This window comes from Dasypus novemcinctus, chromosome 3 (assembly GCF_030445035.2).
Source record: "Dasypus novemcinctus isolate mDasNov1 chromosome 3, mDasNov1.1.hap2, whole genome shotgun sequence".
Lineage (NCBI taxonomy): Eukaryota > Metazoa > Chordata > Mammalia > Cingulata > Dasypodidae > Dasypus > Dasypus novemcinctus.
In genome coordinates, this window is record NC_080675.1 from 3,404,444 (window position 1) to 3,422,889 (window position 18,446).

Genomic DNA, 18,446 nt, shown 5'->3' on the forward strand with positions numbered 1-18,446 from the left:
CTGGCACCTCCGCCGCGCTGCTCCACCTCCGCTGCGAGGCCCAGCTCCTTTCCCATGAGTGCCTTGCCCCGCTGTCTGTGGAATCCATTTTGGGACCTGGCTGGACACTGGCATTTGACTCGTGTTGTGACTGTTCTCTCTCTACACGGGGCCCAAGCTGGGACCAGGCTAGGGTGGGCTCGGTGAGGCTCGGCCCTCTGTGGGGACCAAGACATGCCATGCTGTTCTTGGGTCAAACCCCGAGACGCTGAGTGGGCACTGACTCCACACTGGGCGGACTCAAGCTGGCCTTGTTCCTGCTTCACGCTCACGGTCAGACTCCGAGCCACAGAAGCCAAGTTTCTCCCCTAGAAAGAAGGGCACTGACCCAGGGCAGTCCAAATGCACCTCTCGGACACCTGCACACTTGAGGCCGCTGGCTGGAGCCAGGCGGGAGCATGAGCTGAGCGCTGGCAGACGCTCTCCAGGAACTAGCAGGTGGGCGGCCCTGCCTCTTCCCAGACATGAGGCAGAGCAGCAGAGGAGCAGGGCCACTCCAATGCTGGGAAAAAGTTTATTTATCTATCTATTTATTTTTAGGAGGTACTGAGAATCAAACCCAGGACCTTGTACATGGGAAGCAGGCGCTCAATCACTGAGCTACATCCGCTCCCCTGGAAAAAAAAATTTTTAACAGTTGTAATTGTATAATAGGTATCAATGACCAAAATGTAAAAGTTAACAATTGGGTGGGAAGATGGCAGAGTAGGGGGCTCCAGGACTGAGTCCTCCTGCCAGAGCAACATCAAGCAAGCAGGACTATCTGAAACAACTATCCTGAAACACCATCCAAGGAAGAGAGGGCGAAGGAGGCCGAGAAGGTATAAAGTGCTCTCTCCGCTGGTGGGAACTGGTACCCATGCCCAATTCTCACGGCAGGCAACCCTGGGGTCCAGCCCCTGAGGAGCTCACTGGTGACAGAAAGGGACATAAAATCCTCTTCCCCAAGAACAGGGGGGAGCATGGCCAATCCCTGATTGTGGCTTTCGAGTAGTGACTTTGGATTGCTGGGTCCTGGCTCTGAGGGCAGCCACCGTTTCAACGTGCCCTGGACAAAGCCCGCGAGGGAGGATGTAACAGCACTGCACTGCCACAGGCTGCAGGGACAATGAGGTGAAGGGCTGAATTTCCTGGGAAGGCCAAGGAAGCTCAGCTTTGGAGAACTGTAGAAGAAGCTCCTGGAACCCCCTTAGGGCACTCTGGAGCCAGTCTGTGCCCCCTCCATTGGTCCCTGGTCCTTTTGTGGCTGGGAAAGACTGGATTGGGAATATCTGCTCCAGTGAGCCCCTCCGGCCAGGATGTGCCCTCCAGGCAAAAGCAGCCTGAGACAACAAAAGGAGTGGAAGGAACTACAGAGGAGGAGAGTCTGGGGCAAAGGTCTGCTGGCTTCAGATATGTTTGTCCTCTGGGGAACAGAGAGGACAACTCCAAAAAGCCCAGGATAAGACAGAGGACCAGAGAAACAGGGAAAACCCTGCACAGAGCATTCGCCTGAGCAGGCCTTCCTGAGAGGAGAATGAAGCTCAAGAAAGTCTCTGTCCTATCACCAGCTGCTTACAAAATCAAGAAACAGACCTCTCAGGGAATAAATCCCAGAGTTAACATTTTAAAATATGAAAGTGTACAGTGTACAACAAGAGTACAAGACAAACAAAGATACAGGCAATGATGGCCCATCCACAGGAAGAGGACAGAAATCCACAAAACACCAACAAAGAAGACCAGAATGTGGACACACCAAAGACTTTTAAAAAAATGATCTTAAAAATGCTCAAGAGGATGAAGGAAAGTACAGAGAAAGAACTACAGGATATCAGGAAATCACTGAATGAGCAATATGAGAATCTTAGTAAAGAGACAGGAGTTTTAAAAAGGAACCAAACAGAACTACTGGAGTTAAGACCACAATAGCTGAAATGAAAAATGTCCACAAGGGTTTCAAGAGCGGATTAGAGATGGCAGAAGAATCAGTGAAAGTGAAGAAAAGATACTTGAAATGAGTTAGGCAAAGGAGCAAAAAGAAAAAAAAGAATTATAAAAAGTGATAATAGTGAGAAGCAGACAAGGCTCAACTGATAGAGCGTCTGCCTACCATATGGGAGGATCCAGGGTTCAAACCCAGGGCCTCCTGACCCATGTGGTGAGCTAGCCAATGCACAGAGCTCATGAGTGCAAGGAGTGCCATGCCACTCAGGCACGTCCCTGTGAAGAGGTACCCCACGCACAAGGAGCGTGCCCTGTAAGGATTGCCACCCCACGTGAAAAAAGTGCAGCCTGCCCAGGAGTGGCGCCACACATGGAGAGCTGATGCAGCAAGATGACACAACAAAAAAGAGATGCAGTTTCCTGGTGCCACCAAGGGTGCAAGCGACACAGAAGAACACAGCAAGTGGACAGAGAGAGTAGACAACGGGGGGGGGGGGAGCGGGGGGAGGGGAGTGATAATAGGACTTCTGGGAAGATGGCAGACTAGAAAGACATGGGCCTCTCTTCTCCTCCAGAAAAATGGCTGGAGCACAGGCTGAAACAGCCAAGAAAAAGATCTTCTTGGGCCTCTGGGCCTGGGAGTACAGACAAAGGGGGCTCCAGGGACCTACTGAAAGAGAAGAGAGAGGGACAAAGCCTAAGGCTGACCCTACTTCTAACCCATAAATTTGGTCTGCTGTGTCCAGGCCAGGAGGGGCTGCACTTCTCTTGGCCTTGGAACTAGCAAGGGGGTAAAAATACACAACTCCCCCAATCTTCTCCGCTACTAACAGGGACTGATTGCTGAGGACTGGGCAGGGAGCGGAAATATTTCCAACCAGGGAAAAGGGAGGGGCGTGCCAGAGGAGGCTGGAGAACTGTCTTGAAGAAAGTTTGAATTACAAGGTTCCTAGCCTCCAGACAGGAAGCTCTAGCACATTGATCCAGTCTGCGTGGCATCAAATACACTCCACCCAGGCACTGAGCCTAGAACTTCCAAAGAGCACCATCTGTTGGCAGACAAAGGAAGTGCACTCAAGAAAATAAAAGTAAGTAGGAGAGGCTTTTTCTGGCCTCTACAGCCTCCCTTCCCAAGGCCCTAAGAAGTGACTCTACAACCGATTATTGGGTCCAATGCCCAGTTTTGAGCAACTGGCAGGACAATCCTAACAATCCAGGACAAGCCAAGAAATCAAACAGAAGGGTAACATAGCCTTCTGCCACTAAATACCTATAAAAGAGAAAGAAATTGAGTATCTGAGTAAAGAACATCCTAATCAGATGCATAGATATCAGCAAAAAATCATGAGGCATACTAAGAAAATAGAAGACGTGACCAAAGAAAAGGAATGTATCAAAGCCCCAGAAGAGATGCAGAATTTGAGAGAACTAATCAGCGAGATGTACACAAACTTCCAAAATCAAATTAATGAGTTGAAAGATAATATGATTAAAGAGATAAATGACATCAAGAAGACACTGAACGAGCTCAAAGAAGAATTTGAAATCCTGAACAGAAAAGTAGCAGAGCTTCTGGGAATGAAAGGCACAATAGGTGATATCAAAATTATAGATCCTGCCATAACTCACTGAATGGACTGGAGGAGAGTGTAAACTACAATGTAAACTATTATCCATGCATTGCAGCAGCGCTCCAAAATGTATTTACCAAATGCAGTGAATGTGCCACAATATATATATATTTTTTAAAGATTTATTTATTTAATTCCCCCCTTCTCCCCCGGTTGTCTGTTCTCTGTGTCTATTTGCTGTGTCTTGTTTCTTTGTCCACTTCTGTTGTCATCAGCGGCATGGGAAGTGTGGGCGGCGCCATTCCTGGGCAGGCTTCCCTTTCTTTCGGGCTGGGTGGCTCCCCTTACGGGGCGCACTCCTTGTGCTTGGGGCTCCCCTACGCGGGGGACACCCCTGCGTGGCAGGGCACTCCTTGCGCGCATCAGCACTGCGCATGGGCCAGCTCCACACGGGTCAAGGAGGCCCGGGGTTTGAACCACGGACCTCCCATGTGGTAGACGGACGCCCTAACCACTGGGCCAAGTCCGTTTCCCCTTATATTTTTTAATGTAACATTTTTTGTGATCTATGTATCTTCAAAAAAAAAATACAATTAAAAAGAAATAAAATAATATTACTGGGAGAAAAAAGCACATTTGAGGCATATGAGATCAGACTCAAAATGACAGAAGAAAGAATAAGTGATACCAAAGACAGAACAGGTAAAATTGAATGAAAAAAGGACAGAGAGAGAAAAATAGAAAAAATTGAGCAGGGGATCAGAGAGTTGAATGATAACACAAAACACAACAACATATGTGTCATGGGAGTTCCAGAAGGAGAAGAGAAAGGAAAAGGTGCAGAAAGAGTATCTCAGGAAATAATAGCTGAAAATTTTCCAACTCTCAAGAAATAAATGAACTTACAGACCCAAGAAGCACACTGTACTCCAATCAGAATAAATCCGAATAGATGTACTCCAAGAGCACATACTACTCAGAATGTCAAATGTCAAAGATACAGAGAAAATTCTCAGAGCAGCAAAGGAGAAGAAAACCATCATGTACAAGGAGCGTTCAATAAGACTTAGCACAGATTTCTCTTTAGAAACCATGGAGGCGAGAAGACAGTGGTATGATATAATTAGGACACTGAATGAGAAAAACTGCCAGCTGAGAATTCCTTTTTTTTAAAATTTCTCTCCCCTTCCCCAACTCCCCCCTCCCCCCGCAGTTGTCTGCTCTCTGTGTCCATTCGCTGTTCTTCTGTGACCGCTTCTATCCTTATCAGAGGTACCAGGAATCTCTGTTTCTTTTTGTTGTGTCATCTTGTTGTGTCAGCTTTCTGTGTGTGCAGCACCATTCTTGGGCAAACTGCACTTTCTTTCGCTCTCCTTACGGGGCACACTCCTTGTATGTGGGGTTCCCCTACGTGGGGGACACCCCAGTGTGGCACAGCACGTGCATCAGCACTGCGCATGGGCCAGCTCCACACAGGTCAAGGACACCTGGGGTTTGAACCACGGACCTCCCATGTGGTAGGTGGACGCCCTATCCATTGGGCCAAGTCCGCTTCCCTGAGAATTCTTTATCCAGCAAAACTGTCCTTCACATATGACGATAAGTATAAAATATTCACAAACAAACAGAAACTAAGAGAGTGCAAAAAATAATCCACTTTTGCAGTAAATATTAAAGGAAGCCTTAGAACCTGAAAGAAAAAGACAGGAGAGACAGGCTTGGAAGAGAGTATAAAAGAAAGAATAGCAGAAAGAATAACCAAATGAGTAAAAAGACAGACAAAAATAAGATATGACATATGAAAACCAAAGAATAAAATGGAGGAAGTAAATAGTGCATTTACATTAATATCATTAAATGTGAATGCATTAAATTTCCCAATAAAGAGATACAATCTGACAGAATGGATAAAAAAATCACAAGCCATCCATATGCTGCTTACAAGAAACTCACCTTAGCCCTGGGATACCAACCGGCTGAAAGAGAAAGGCTGGAAAAAGATACTCCACACAAAGAGTAACCAGAGGGAAGTGGATTTGGCCCAATGGATAGGGCGTTCGCCTACCACATGGGAGGTCCAGGGTTCAAACCCAGGGCCTCCTGACCCGTGTGATGAGCTGGCCCACGTGCAGTGCTGATGTGTGCAAGGAGTGCCGTGCCACGCAGGGGTGTCCTCCACGTAGGGGAGCCCCATGCTCAAGGAGTACACCCCATAAGTAGAACCGCCCAGCATGAAAAAAGTGCATCCTGACCAGGAATGGTGCCACACACACAGAGAGCTGATGCAGCAAGATGATGCAACAAAAAGAGACACAGATTCCCACAGAAGAACACACAGCAAATGGACACAGAGAGCAGATAACTGGGGGGGTGGAGTGGGGGGTTGGGAGAGGAAAAAAAAACAAAAAGAGTAACCAGAAAAGAGCAGGAGTAGCTATACTTAATATCAGACAAAACAGACTTTAAGTGCAAAAAAGTTCTAAGAAATACAGAAGGTCATTATATATAGGGGCAATCCACCAGGAAGATATAACAGTCATAAATATATATGCATCTAACCAGGGTGTCCCAAAATATGAGACAAACTCTGACAAAACTGAAGGGAGAAATAAACATCTCAACAATAATCATTGGAGACGTCAACACCCCACTCACATCATTAGACAGAACAACTAGACAGATGATCAGCAAGGAAACAGAGAACTTAAACAATATGATAAACGAGCTAGACCTAACAGATATACAGAATACTGCATCCCAACTCAGCAGGTTATACTTTCTTCTCAAGTGCCCATGGATCTTTCTCCAGGATAGACCACATGTTAGGGCACAAGGCAGCTCTCAATAAATATAAAAAGACTGAAATTATACAAAGCACCTTCTCAGATCACAATGGAATGAAACTGGAAATCAGTAATAGACAGGAAAAAAGTAAATTCTCAAATGTGTGGAGGCTGAACAACACACTCTTAAATAATCAGTGGGTCAAAGAAGAAACTGCAAGTGAATTCAGTAAATACCCTGAGACAAATGAAAACGAGAACACAACTTACCAAAACTTATGGGATACAGTGAAGGCAGTTTTGAGTGAGAAATTTATAGCCCTAAATGCCTATATTAAGAAAGAAGAAAAAGCTAAACTCAAAGACTTAATCGAAGAACTTGAGAAACTAGAAAAAGAACAGCAACCCAGTCCCAAAGCAAGCAGAAAGAAAGAAATAATAAAGATTAGGGCAGAAATAAATGAAATTGAGGAAAAAAAAGAGAAAATCAACAAAACCAAAAGATGGTTTTTTGAAAAGATCAATAAAACAGTCAAACCCCTAGCTAGACTAATGAAGGAAAAAAGAGAGAAGATGCAGATAAATACCATCAGAAATGAAAGGGGGGAAGTTACAACTGACCCTGAAGAAATTTGTAAGAGGCTACTATGAGAAACTATATGCCAACAAACTAGACAACCTAGATGAAATGGACAAATTCCTAGAAATGCACAACCAACCTACACTGACACTACAAGAAATTCAAGAACTTAACAAACCAATCACATTTAAGGAGATTGAATCTGTCATCAAAAATCTCCCAGCAAGGAAAAAGCACTAATAGCCTAAGAGAGCTATGATACACCATCAAGAGTACCAATATATGCATTATGGGAGTCCCAGAAGAAGAAAAAGAGGCACAAGGAATATTCAAAGAAATAATGACAGAGAACTTCCCAAACTTGGCAAAAAGACATTAACATGCACATCCAAGAAGCCCAAAGAACACCAAACAGGATAAATATGAAGAAAAACACACCCCGTCATATACTGATTACACTGCCAAATGTGAAGGACAAGGAGAGAGTTCTGAAAGCTGCTAGAGAAAAGGAACATAATGTGTTATATCCAGGGGAGTCCCAATTAGACTGAGAGCCAATTTCTCATTGGAAACCATGGAGGCAAAAAGGCAGTGGGTTGAACCACTTAAAGTGCTGAAGGAAAACAACACCAAGCAAGAATTTTATCTGGTTAGACTTTCTTTCAAAGCTGAGGGAGAGATGAAGACATTCCCAGATAAACTGAAGCTGAGGGGGTGCATCCCCACTAGCCCCGCCCTACACGCAGTGCTGAAGGGAGCTCTTCAGACGGAAAGAAAAGGACACTAGACAGTGGCAAAGCAATGTATAAATTCAACGCAATCCCAATCAAAATCCCAAGAACTTTCTTTGCAGAAATGGAAAGGCCAACCATCAATTTACGTGGAAGGGTAAGAGGCCCCAAACAGCCAAAAACATCTTGTAAAAGAAGAATGAAGTTGGAGGACTCACACCACTCAATGTTAAAACATATTACAAAGGGATAGTAATCAAAACAGCATGGGGAAGCAGTTGTGGCTCAACTGACAGAGCATCTGCCTACCATATGGAAGGTCCAGGGTTCAATACCCAGGGCCTCCTGATTATGTGGTGAGCTGGCCCATGCACAGTGCTGCCACACGCAAGGAGTGCCATGACACACAGGGGCATCCCCTGTGTAGGGGTGCCCCACACGCAAGAAGTATGCCCTGCAAGGAGAGCCATCCCATGCAAAAAAAGCGCAGCCTGCCCAGGAATGGCATCGCACACATGGAGAGCTGACACAGCAAAGATGACGCAGTTTCCTGGTGCCGCATGACAAGAATGCAAGTGGACACAGAAGAATATACAGCAAATGGACAGAGAGAGCAGACAACAGGCGGGAAGGGGAGAGAAATAAAGTAACTCTTTAAAAAAAGGAAAAAACAAAACAAAACAAAAAAATCCAGCACGGTACTATACATGTACAGACATATAGAATACAGACCAATGGAACTAATTTTTGAGCTCAGAAATCAACACTCACATTTATGGCCAACTGATTTTTGACAAGGTGGCAAAGACCACACAATTGGGAAAGAATTTTCTCTTCAACAGATAGTGCTAGAAAAACTGGATCTCCATTTGTAAAGAAAAAAAAAAAAGATGACCTCAACCTCACACCTTATAGAAAAATCAACTCAAAATGGATCAAAGACCTAAATATAAAAGCTAGCACTATCAAATGCCTAGAAGAAAACATAGGAAAACGTCAGCACCTTGTCTTAGGCAATGGTTTCTTAGACTTTACACCCAAAGCATGAGCAACAAAAGAAAAATAGATAAATGGACTTCATCAAAATGAAAAGTTTTTATGCCTCAAAGGACTACTGTATCATGAAAGTAAAACAACCTACACAATGGAAGAAAATATTTGGAAACGACATCTCCAATAAGGGTTTAATATTCACAATATGTAAAGAAATTCTTCAACTTAACAACAAAACGGCAAACAACCCAATTTAAAAATGGGCAAAGGACTCAGGTAGACATCTCTCCAAAGATGATATACAAATGGTCAGAAAGCACATGAATAGATGCTCATCATCATTAGCCATCAGGGAAATGGAAATCACAACCACAATGAAATACTATTTTACACTCATTAGAATGGCTGCTATTAAAAATAAAAAAGGAAAGTAACAAGTGTTGGAGAGGATACGGAGAAACAGAACACTTGCTAGTGGCAATGTAAAATTGTGTAGCTGTGGTAGAAGACATTTTGGTGGTTCCTTAGAAAGCCAAGAATAGAACTACCATATGACCCAGCAATCTCACTACTAGATATATACCTAAAAGAACTGAAAGCAGGGATTCAGTTATTTGCACACTGATGTGCAGAGCAGCATTATGCACAGCTGCCAGAGGATGGAGGCAACCCATCTGCCTGTCAACTGATGAATGGGTAAACAAATGTGGTATCTACATGCAATGGACTATTACTCAGCTGTAAAGGGCAAGAAGGCCTGACACACGTGACGTGGATGAACCTGAAAACGTCATATTGAATGAAATAAGCCAGTCACAAAAGAACAAATATTGAAATGATTTCACTGATCCGAAATAATTAGAATAAGCAAACTAAGTCAGAATCTAGAATACCGGTTACCAGGGGATGGAATGGGGATAGGGGATGGGAAGTCAAGGCTTAAAATGGACAGGTTGCCTATTTGGAATGACAGGGATGTTTTAGTAATGGATGGCGGTGATGGTAGCACAATGCTGCAAACATGGTTAACCGCACTGAAATATATTTCTGATTGAGGTTAAAAGGTGAAGTATTAGATTGGCTATATGGTAACAGAATACATTTTTTTTTTTAAAGTCCATGAAACTGCACTGCACAAAAATGAGCCGTAAGTAAAACTGTGGACTATATAGTTAATAGTACAATTATAAAACTGTGCCTTCATCAATTGTAACAAATGTTCCACATCAGTGCAAGGTACTGGTGGTAGAATCCTGTATTTTATGCCCAATTGGTCTGTAAACCCCCAACTTCTCTAAAGAAGAAAAAAAAGTTAAAAAGTTACCCCCAATCTCCCCAGCTGAAACTTCTAAGGGATCAAGCAGGATCGGTGAGGAGGGGACCTAAGGAGGACCAGCTTGTGGCGCTAGCCCGCGGGGGCGGGTGGTCGGGGCTAGTGAGGGCAGCGGAGGAGCCCCCCGAGGCCTGCAGGCTCTGGCTCTTTGGGTGGGAGGATGGATTAACGGCCCGCTGGGATGAGCCTTTGCACTGCCAACCGCCAGCGCGATTCTTTGTAGAGGCCCTGCACCCTGTCCTGGTCCTGCTCGTTCGTTCACATGTTCATTCATTCGTTCTTCTCCTACGTCTTCAGCCGTGGGATAGGCTCTGGGGTGCTGCAGTGGGTAGGCCAGTCTCGGTGCGGGCTCCTCAGACCAGTTGGCCAGAGAGGCCGTGTACAGCTTCCTCTTCTCCCCCGAGACTGAGGGGCAGCTCGAAGGGACCCAAATTCCCAAAAAAAAGTTTCCTCCCACTGCAAATACCAAAGCCACCTATATTTCAGGAGACTGTCGGAAGAATTTAAGAAGAACCATCCCACAGCAGCACGAGATGGTTAATGCAGAACTGGAAAGAATCAAAGGGAGGCAGATTGTGGTGATTTTGCTCCTGCCCCTGCTTCAGTGTCGAGGACTTGACTGGCAACACCCGTGCTTATCTGTGGGCAAGCCGCCGACCCCTTGTTAGATGTAGGAAAACCTCTCCAACTATAAGGCCTTTGGGGTTCCACCCAAAAGATGGTGCCGAGGCATGCGGCGAACATGCCCGGGCATGTCCCTCAGAAATCTGCCTTCCCCCCAGCAACTAGAGCACATGAGCCAATCAGCCTCACTAAATTAGCACAGCCAGTAAGCTGCTTGCACGTTGCCTCACGGTCTATAAAAGCTACTACACTTCCTCAATAAATCAGACCTGCGCCACCAGCCTGCGTCTCCAGAGCGGTTACTGTGTGTTGTCTTGCTCTGTTCGTCCTTAGGTTACTGTGTGTTGTCTTGCTCTGTTCGTCCTTAGGTTACTGTGTGTTGTCTTGCTCTGTTCGTCCTTACCTCTTCGGGAGCGGAGCCACTGGACGGCACCGCAACACTTATCCATTTGATTCAAAACCATTTCCATATTATAATTATAGAATAGTCTATTTAGATGTGAGTTAAGGTAACAGGCAATGAGAAAAAATACAGTGTGACACTAAAAACAAAAGGTGCTGCCTCTGCCTTGGCCAGACCTGGCCAGTCGCCTTTACTGGAAGGATAACCTACTGTTGGGGACTGACCTTACTCCACTTCTTGAAATACGAATGAGTCGTTTCTAAATGGCATCACTCGCTAGCCTGCTCTGAAAGTCGAGGGGAGAATCAGAGACTAGCAGCGGCTTGCAGGGACCCACCAGCCCTGGCCTCTGACCACAGAGGCTCCACACACGGGGCTGCACAGCTTTTCTGTGCTGGGCATGATGCTAGACGCCGAGGAGACGGCAATATGGCACTGATCCTGCCTCAGGTTTAAAGGTCGCAAAGCTGGGTCCCGTGACTAAAGATGGAAGAGATAGCCATGCCAGCATATCATCTCAAGCTGTCCTTGGCACGACTTTACTTGATTATATCCTCCCATGAGGGTTCTGAAAACCCTGCAAACCCTAAGGAAGGGGCAGAGTAGAACACTTGACAAAATTCAAAGGGCCACGGAATCTTAACGAGTGGGCAAGGATCTTCCGAAACCCACCCCCTCACACAACGCCTGAGTCAGAATTCCCGCAGGCCTAGCATGGGGCCCCGTGAATTCTGCTCGGACCCGTACGCCTCAGCCGGCTCGGCCAAGGTGTGCGCGCTCACGAGACAGCCGTACCTAGCTGGGAGAGATCCAGCCTGGTCCAGTGCATGCCCGCGGGGCAGCTCTTGGAGAGCGTCCTGATGAACACCTGGCCCCAGCTGTCCAGGGCCCACAGGGCATCGGGGCAGGCGGAGTATGCCCTCATCTCAGCGTCGGGGGGCAGCTGCACGGTGGACGGGCGAGACCGGGCATCCTGGGCACTGATGCTGCACAGCTCCTGGCTGCTCTGGCACAGCCACAGACAGCTTCCTGTGGGCAGAGTTGGAGCTCGCCATCGCCTTGGCCTCGGGCAGCCGCCTGACACCCCCACAGGCCGCTCCTGGCTGGCGGCCGGGCTCACCCCCCCAGGGCTTGCTCCACCACCCAGCTGGGGTCCAACAGGGACCTTAACTCAGACGCCAGAGGGCGCCACCACGACCAAGCCAGCTAACGAGAACCCACCCAAGGCAGCAGAAGAAACGGGAAGGCAAGCGGGCTTCTGGGGTTTAGGAGGGCTGCAGCGCTGGCTCGGGCTCTGGCCTGGCACTTAAAGAGGTTGGGGCCCTTAACTTCAACAAAGCACAAAGCCTTTCATCAGAACGTTAAATCTCACCAAACGGGAAGGGCTGCCTCAGTCCCCTGGAAAAAGGACGATGCCAGCACATTCCTGTGCTGGCCTGGGGGCTGCTGGCAAGGGCTTGGGAAACTGGGAAGCCTGCTCGCCCACCCTCACCTCAAAATTACATCATTTCATCCAGGCCACCATGTTTAAAGGGTCCTTCAGTTTAACAGAGTCTATTTAAAATGCAAATAACCCCTGGGAGGTTAGAATCATGCAAAGTCCACAGTCCCTTATCTTAAACCTGTTGCAAGTTATGTCTGGAACTCAAAAACACGTTTGGAAACCTACGATCAGTGTAATGCCACGTATCTACATGAGAGCCCAGAGGAGGGGGCAGAACCCCCAGTGCAATAGGGGAGCGGGGTTCAGTACATAGCCCCACTGCAGGTCAGGTCCAGTTCTGGTGCCACATGAACTGGTGCCAAACTGAGGACATAACTGCCAGGGCTCTCTGACTTCCGAAGTGTAGTCAGAACAACTTGGCAAGAAGGCCTTTCCTGGCCTGGCCAGGTCACCCACATCCTAGTGTGGGACCAACACGGGGACCACCAACCGGCTTCCTCCTATGCCAGACCCCAGAGCACCTTCTCCTTAACTTCCTCGCAGCCCTGCATGCCACTACATGGGGTACAATCGGGGGACTCAGGTCAGCCAGAGGCCGTGGACAAGAAGGAAAGAGGCTGCTGGGAGGAGAGGGCAGAGCTCCAGGGGAGATGGGAAGGTATCCGAAGAAGCCTGCTGCCTTCTGGGGGTGCCATGGCCCCCACTGTGCGCCTGGGGAGGCCCCTGCCGCCAGCCCCTGCCGACCCCCTTTTGCTCCCCTCCTCCAGGGGCATGCCTTGCCTTCAGACTCTCTCAGCTTCACCCCACGAGGTGAGGTCCCCTCTCTGTGGCTCTAGGCCACGCCCAGCCGGGTGCTGGGGCCCTACAGCCCGGACGGGAGCCCCACTACCACCGCTGCCTTCCCTACCCCGGGCCCACACAGAGCAGTCTCCGCCAGCAGAGGGGTCACGCTGACTGCAACAAACTGTGCCAACTGCCAGGCGCAGGCTGACCAACCTTCCTTGGTGGGGGCTGCAGAAGCCAACACAAAGGCCCATTTCGTGGCAGAAGCTGTCCCACGGGGAACAACGGTGTTCCAGTATGTGCCTGAAAGAACAGACAGGAAGGCCCTGCTAAAGAGAAGAGTGAAGGAACACTGCAGAGCCTTCGTTGTGACCCCAACCGGCCTCCACACCTCTCGCAGCTAATTCCAGAGTGTTGGGGTGAGGGGTGGGGAGGGAGGCTGGAGGGGAGAGCAGGAGAAAATCCACAAAGCAGGGGACTCGCTCGCAGAGACGAGCCCCGCCCACACGGCTCCACCCCTGCGGCCCCAAGCCTTCTGGCTCCTCCAGGAAACGCAGTAGCTTAAGAGGTTTTAGGTTTGGTGGATTTCTTCACTTAAGTGTGAAATTATTCAGGTAACAATGAGCTCCGTGTATCTTCCCATACCCCAGAAATTATCTTTCCAAATTGGGATTTTAAAGCTTTTCTTTAAACAGTCTGCTTTAAAATGACGCTGCCTGTAACTACGAAGCCGCCGGCCCACCTACGAGGCTTCCCTTCGCCACGTGGATCTCGTTCTTGCCCGAGGAGATCCAGACGCCGCTGTGGTTGACGCCGAGGAGGCTGGGCTGGCACTGGAGCTGCTGAGACCAGAACGCCGTGCGCAGCTTGTCCGCCACCTTCTCCACGGGCACTTGTGCCGCGGTGGCCACCGAGTGTGTGGCGTGGAGAAGTGTCTGGAACAAGCTACACTGGTCGAACACCACGTAGTCCGTGATGCCCACCTAGGAGGAGACCGCAGGGCCTGAGCTCAGGGCACAGTGTGGCCTGGGATCCCGAGCGCTGGGAGGCAAGGCCCTGCCCCGACCTGGACGTCCCAATTTCTAGTGACACGTGCTTGTGTTCAGGGCTGAGAGGAGTCTAGCCAGATACCACCAACTAATGGGAATTGCTCCCAAGGGTCGGACTTAAAGGGAGGGAAGGAAACATTCACTTTCAATTTTGTAAACTTCCCTACTACACGGCCCTGTTACAAGCCAGTTATTTCTGTGATTCTCAGTACAGAGAAGGCATTTTAAAATCGTTGGCACAGCTTTTTCAAACGTCACCTAATGCCACAGCCACATGCACGCACGTGTTCATCAAAGAACACATGACCAGTTTCTCTCATTACAGCTGTGACAGCCCCCGAGCAGCCTAAGTCTGAAGTGAAAATAAACCTGAACCAATGGGAACGTAGGGCGGGAGGTCCCATCTACCAGAGCGGTGTGCAGTCCTCACCCCTCCACAGGGGCTAAGCTAGAACTGAGGGGGACCAGAGAGGGGGAGTAGGCGTTCCTTAAAAGCACATTCTAGGCCACGTGGGTTGGAACTGAGCCATGAGAAAAGTTACCTCAGTTATACCCTCCTATTTCTCAAAGTATTTTCTTTTCTGGGAGCATGTGGGAAAATTCTTTCTTGGTCAAAATACCATTTACTCACAGGGCTTTTGAACAAGTTGAGATGGATGAATTGTAATTGTGGGTTGGGTTTTGCGAACCTATTGTCTAGTCTCTTTTTTTAGCACGTTTGTTCAGAATTAAACATCATCATTACCGAGGTCTTCAAATGGATGCCACTGGGTTATTTAGCATAAAGTGATCAGTTTATCAACAGCACCAAAAAGATAATTAAGTAAAGCCTGCTTTATGAAAAGAGGGCTTTGCAGGTTATTTCCTAGGGTGAAATGCCCTGGATGTTTCCATTGTTCTTAAATACATCAAATAGTGGAAGTGGCTGTTAGTAGTTCAATCCCACCTCTCCCATCTCTAAGAAGAGAGAGAGGGGTTCAAAAAAGGGGAGCAGAAGCCCGGCTCAGCCGCACAGCCCACGCACGCCGCTGGGCTTGAACGCCTACTTGCCACCAGTGGTCATCGTCTCCTTGGGGCTTCTTGGAAACGATGCCAGTCCTGAACCACAAGCTTCCGTGGATGTCCAGGGCCCAGAGTGTTTGCTGATGGCCGAGAGCTATGCAGACGGGCTCCAGAGCTTGCCTTTCACTGGAAATGGAAGAGACAGCCTGTGGGTCAATGCCCCATGGGCAAAACACTCCCCATTGCCAGGACGCCACCTCCAGTGTCTCGGGGGGGGGGAGGGGGGGCATGGGAGAAGAAACGTGCGTGGCCCACACGTTCCAAGGGAGAAAGTTCGAGCTCTGAGTTAAACGACTGTGCAAACTACACTGTCCAAGTGCATGGTAGCTCCTGAAGGACTTACAAGAAGACCCAGAGTGGGAGGGGGGCTCATTAAGTAAAGCAGCCTAAGAAGAGCCTGAGTAGGCGTGCAAGTTGCTCACGGCCTATGAGCACCTCCACCTCTCTACTCAATCCTTCCCCGCACGGACCAGGTGGGCTCTGCAGCTGGCCCGGGCAGCAAGATCCGCCCGTTCTGCTGGCAACGCCCCACCATCCTTTCTGCCCTGCAGGCAGTGGCTGCTCCCACGGTGCCCCGTGCACCACCCTCCCCTTTGGGGCCACGGACAGGGGCAGGTGGCGACTGGTGTGCGTGCCCTGTCTAGATGAGGCAGGTTGCATCTCTGCACACCCAGCCCCAGCACAGTTCTGGTGCCTACAGGTACTCACTAAGGATTTTCCCGGCTGCTAATTTAAACCAAGACTATTCTCATCTCAGTTTTCTAAGAACTGCTAATCTTTCACATTAACTGGTTTGATGGTAATTCTATAATGAAAATCTTGAATATTAAAAAAGTAGTTAAATAAATGACAGCTCAGAGATCAATTTTAATTGACTAAAATGAGAATTAAAAAATACGTGTGTGTATATATATGTATCTGGCCCTAAACTACCATAGACTTTACAGAGAAACTATCTGACAGAGGGCGGCTGCCAATGCAGAGGCTCGGGGCCCGTGGGAGGGGCGAGGCTGCACAAGGCGCAGCACTCCAGCGTCCGGTCTGCCACCAGGGTGGGAGCAGAAGAGGCTCCAGGACAGGCTCCCACAGTTCAAGAGGACACACTGCCATGGGCTTCCAGGGAACCAGCTTTTCCCGGGAAAGCCACACACCAATGCTTTGTGCAGTCAACCTGACCCAGAAGGGAGGCTGGACAAATGAGTCACTGCCGGGTGCCAGCCCTCGCGGTACCTGATGATGTCCCACTTCCACTGCTCCCCTTCAGGACAGAAGCTGCTCACGCCCTCCCGGAACAGGAGGGCCCTCTGCTCCGTGAGTGCCCACACCACGCTGTCTCGGGCCGTGACCTGGGCCAGGGGGTAGGGGCAGTCCACCTTCGAGGCTCTGGCACAAGGGCGGTCCACGCTGAGACCTGCCGGGAGACAGACAAGGAGCCCTGAGGGCACAGGACAGTCAGCACTCGGCACCTCCTGTGCCTTCTGCGGTTCCGTTTTCTCTTTTTGGTATTTCCCTATCTCCTTTCCTAATAAGCATTTTTCCTTGTTAGGGTTGCTTGATATAAGATGGTTAAGCTCCCTTAAGTGTAACACCTGCCTGCAGCGTTTTCGGATGCTCTTTGGAAATGCAGGGGCGACAATAAAGAACGCTGCTGTCCTGAAGGCACATGGAAGCCAAGGGCAGGAGCACAGCAGGACCGCGAGCCAGGAGGTCAGGGGAGAGGGCGGCCCAGCCGGCCGCGTGCAGGGCCGAGCCTGGCCTCGCGGTCCCAGGCCGACGAGCAGGACTCCGGGTGCCTCTGACCATCCTCTCAGAACAGCAGAGCAGGGCGCTCCGCTGCCGCTGCTCTTACCTGGCGGTTTCTACTACTAACTCGGAAACCTCAAATTTCCTAGAGGAATCTGAGGCGGAGAGAAGCCCACCGTGGGCCATGGCAGGGCCAGCACTCAGGGCTCTCCCCACCTCCTTGAGGCCCCTGTCACTCAGCCGAGTCTAAGGAGCTCAGGCCACTCAGGGGACCTGGCAGAACAGCTGTCACTGAAACCCTGGACTCGCAGGCCAGCCTGCGCCAGGTTGGATTACTCAAATTTGGCCCTCAACTACCACAAAAGCACACGGTCGCATGCCAGGCCTCGGGGTGTAGGGTGTATCTGCCTGCACCCAGCTCAGCGGGAACCACTTGTGGGACTCCTGGCACGTCCAAACCTGCCGCCCCAACGTTCCTATGGCATTTGGTGGCAGAGCCTTCTCATTCGAAGGGGGTCAGAGGACGAGGCTGGAGAGGCGGGCTGAGGGCGGAGCCCCAGGACGGGCCTGCGCCTCCGCACCGGGGCAGAGGCAGAGGAGCGAGGGCTTTCCGTCTCGGGGGCTCGCCCGCAGTGGGCTTTCCTAACAGGGATTAGACTCTTCCCTCAGAATCAGCACCTTTAAATGGGGAGAAGCTCAGGCTTTCCATAGATCCAGTGTGGCCTCTTGACAACCAGGAAGGCGCTTCTGCCCCGCGATCCTTCCCAGATGCTGATAAATCACATTGCTTTCAGAAAATCATTTCCCATTTTGCTGACAGTACATAAACACTGATTCTCATTACAGTTATTTTTAATAAACGAGTCCCACTGTGCCTCTTCCAGCAGCTCAAGGTTTCCCTCGGGGCGGTTTCCTAGGACAAGGTGAACTGCTATCTAGAGTAAATAATTACACGTTAGTTTTTTCTGACTCGCATGTAAGTAAGTATATAGAAACAGGGCTTTGACCTGGCAAGAAAATTCAGTCACATAAGCTTAAAGGGAAAGAAATGATTCTAAGGCAATTTCTGTTATTCTTTCCTCTTAATACTTGGTACTACAGGATAAGTGAGAGGCAATGGGTTAGTCATAAGATGATTCTGTTCTTGTACTTCACTAAACAACCCTATTTAATTCTTGCCCTCTATTTGTCACAAGTTGAAATTTTTGTCAATAGCTGGAAATTGTTAATATGCTCTAAACGGCAAATACTCTTTCCAGAAGTGTTTACATGTAACTGATTTTTGGCCTCTTCAGCTCTGTACCTGCACTAAATATCCCACTAACAAAGCAGGAGGCAGTAAGAAGCAGCAGAACCAGACCTGACAGGGTACCTGAGTACTG

At 49.0% G+C, this 18,446-nt stretch overlaps 1 protein-coding gene across 2 annotated transcripts in view; it reads right to left on the reverse strand.

Annotated features, from left to right (window-relative positions):
* The window catches only part of TECPR2 (tectonin beta-propeller repeat containing 2), a 136,847-nt gene that overhangs the window by 27,675 nt on the left and 90,726 nt on the right, over nucleotides 1–18,446 (reverse strand). For both annotated transcript variants that reach the window (XM_004483537.3, XM_004483536.4), the window contains exons 12-16: nucleotides 16,552–16,732; nucleotides 15,306–15,447; nucleotides 13,953–14,193; nucleotides 13,424–13,513; nucleotides 11,779–12,012 (exon numbers count right to left, since the gene is read on the reverse strand). In XM_004483537.3, the coding sequence (XP_004483594.2) occupies nucleotides 11,779–12,012; nucleotides 13,424–13,513; nucleotides 13,953–14,193; nucleotides 15,306–15,447; nucleotides 16,552–16,732 (888 nt within the window). The remainder of the gene's footprint in view (nucleotides 1–11,778; nucleotides 12,013–13,423; nucleotides 13,514–13,952; nucleotides 14,194–15,305; nucleotides 15,448–16,551; nucleotides 16,733–18,446) is intronic.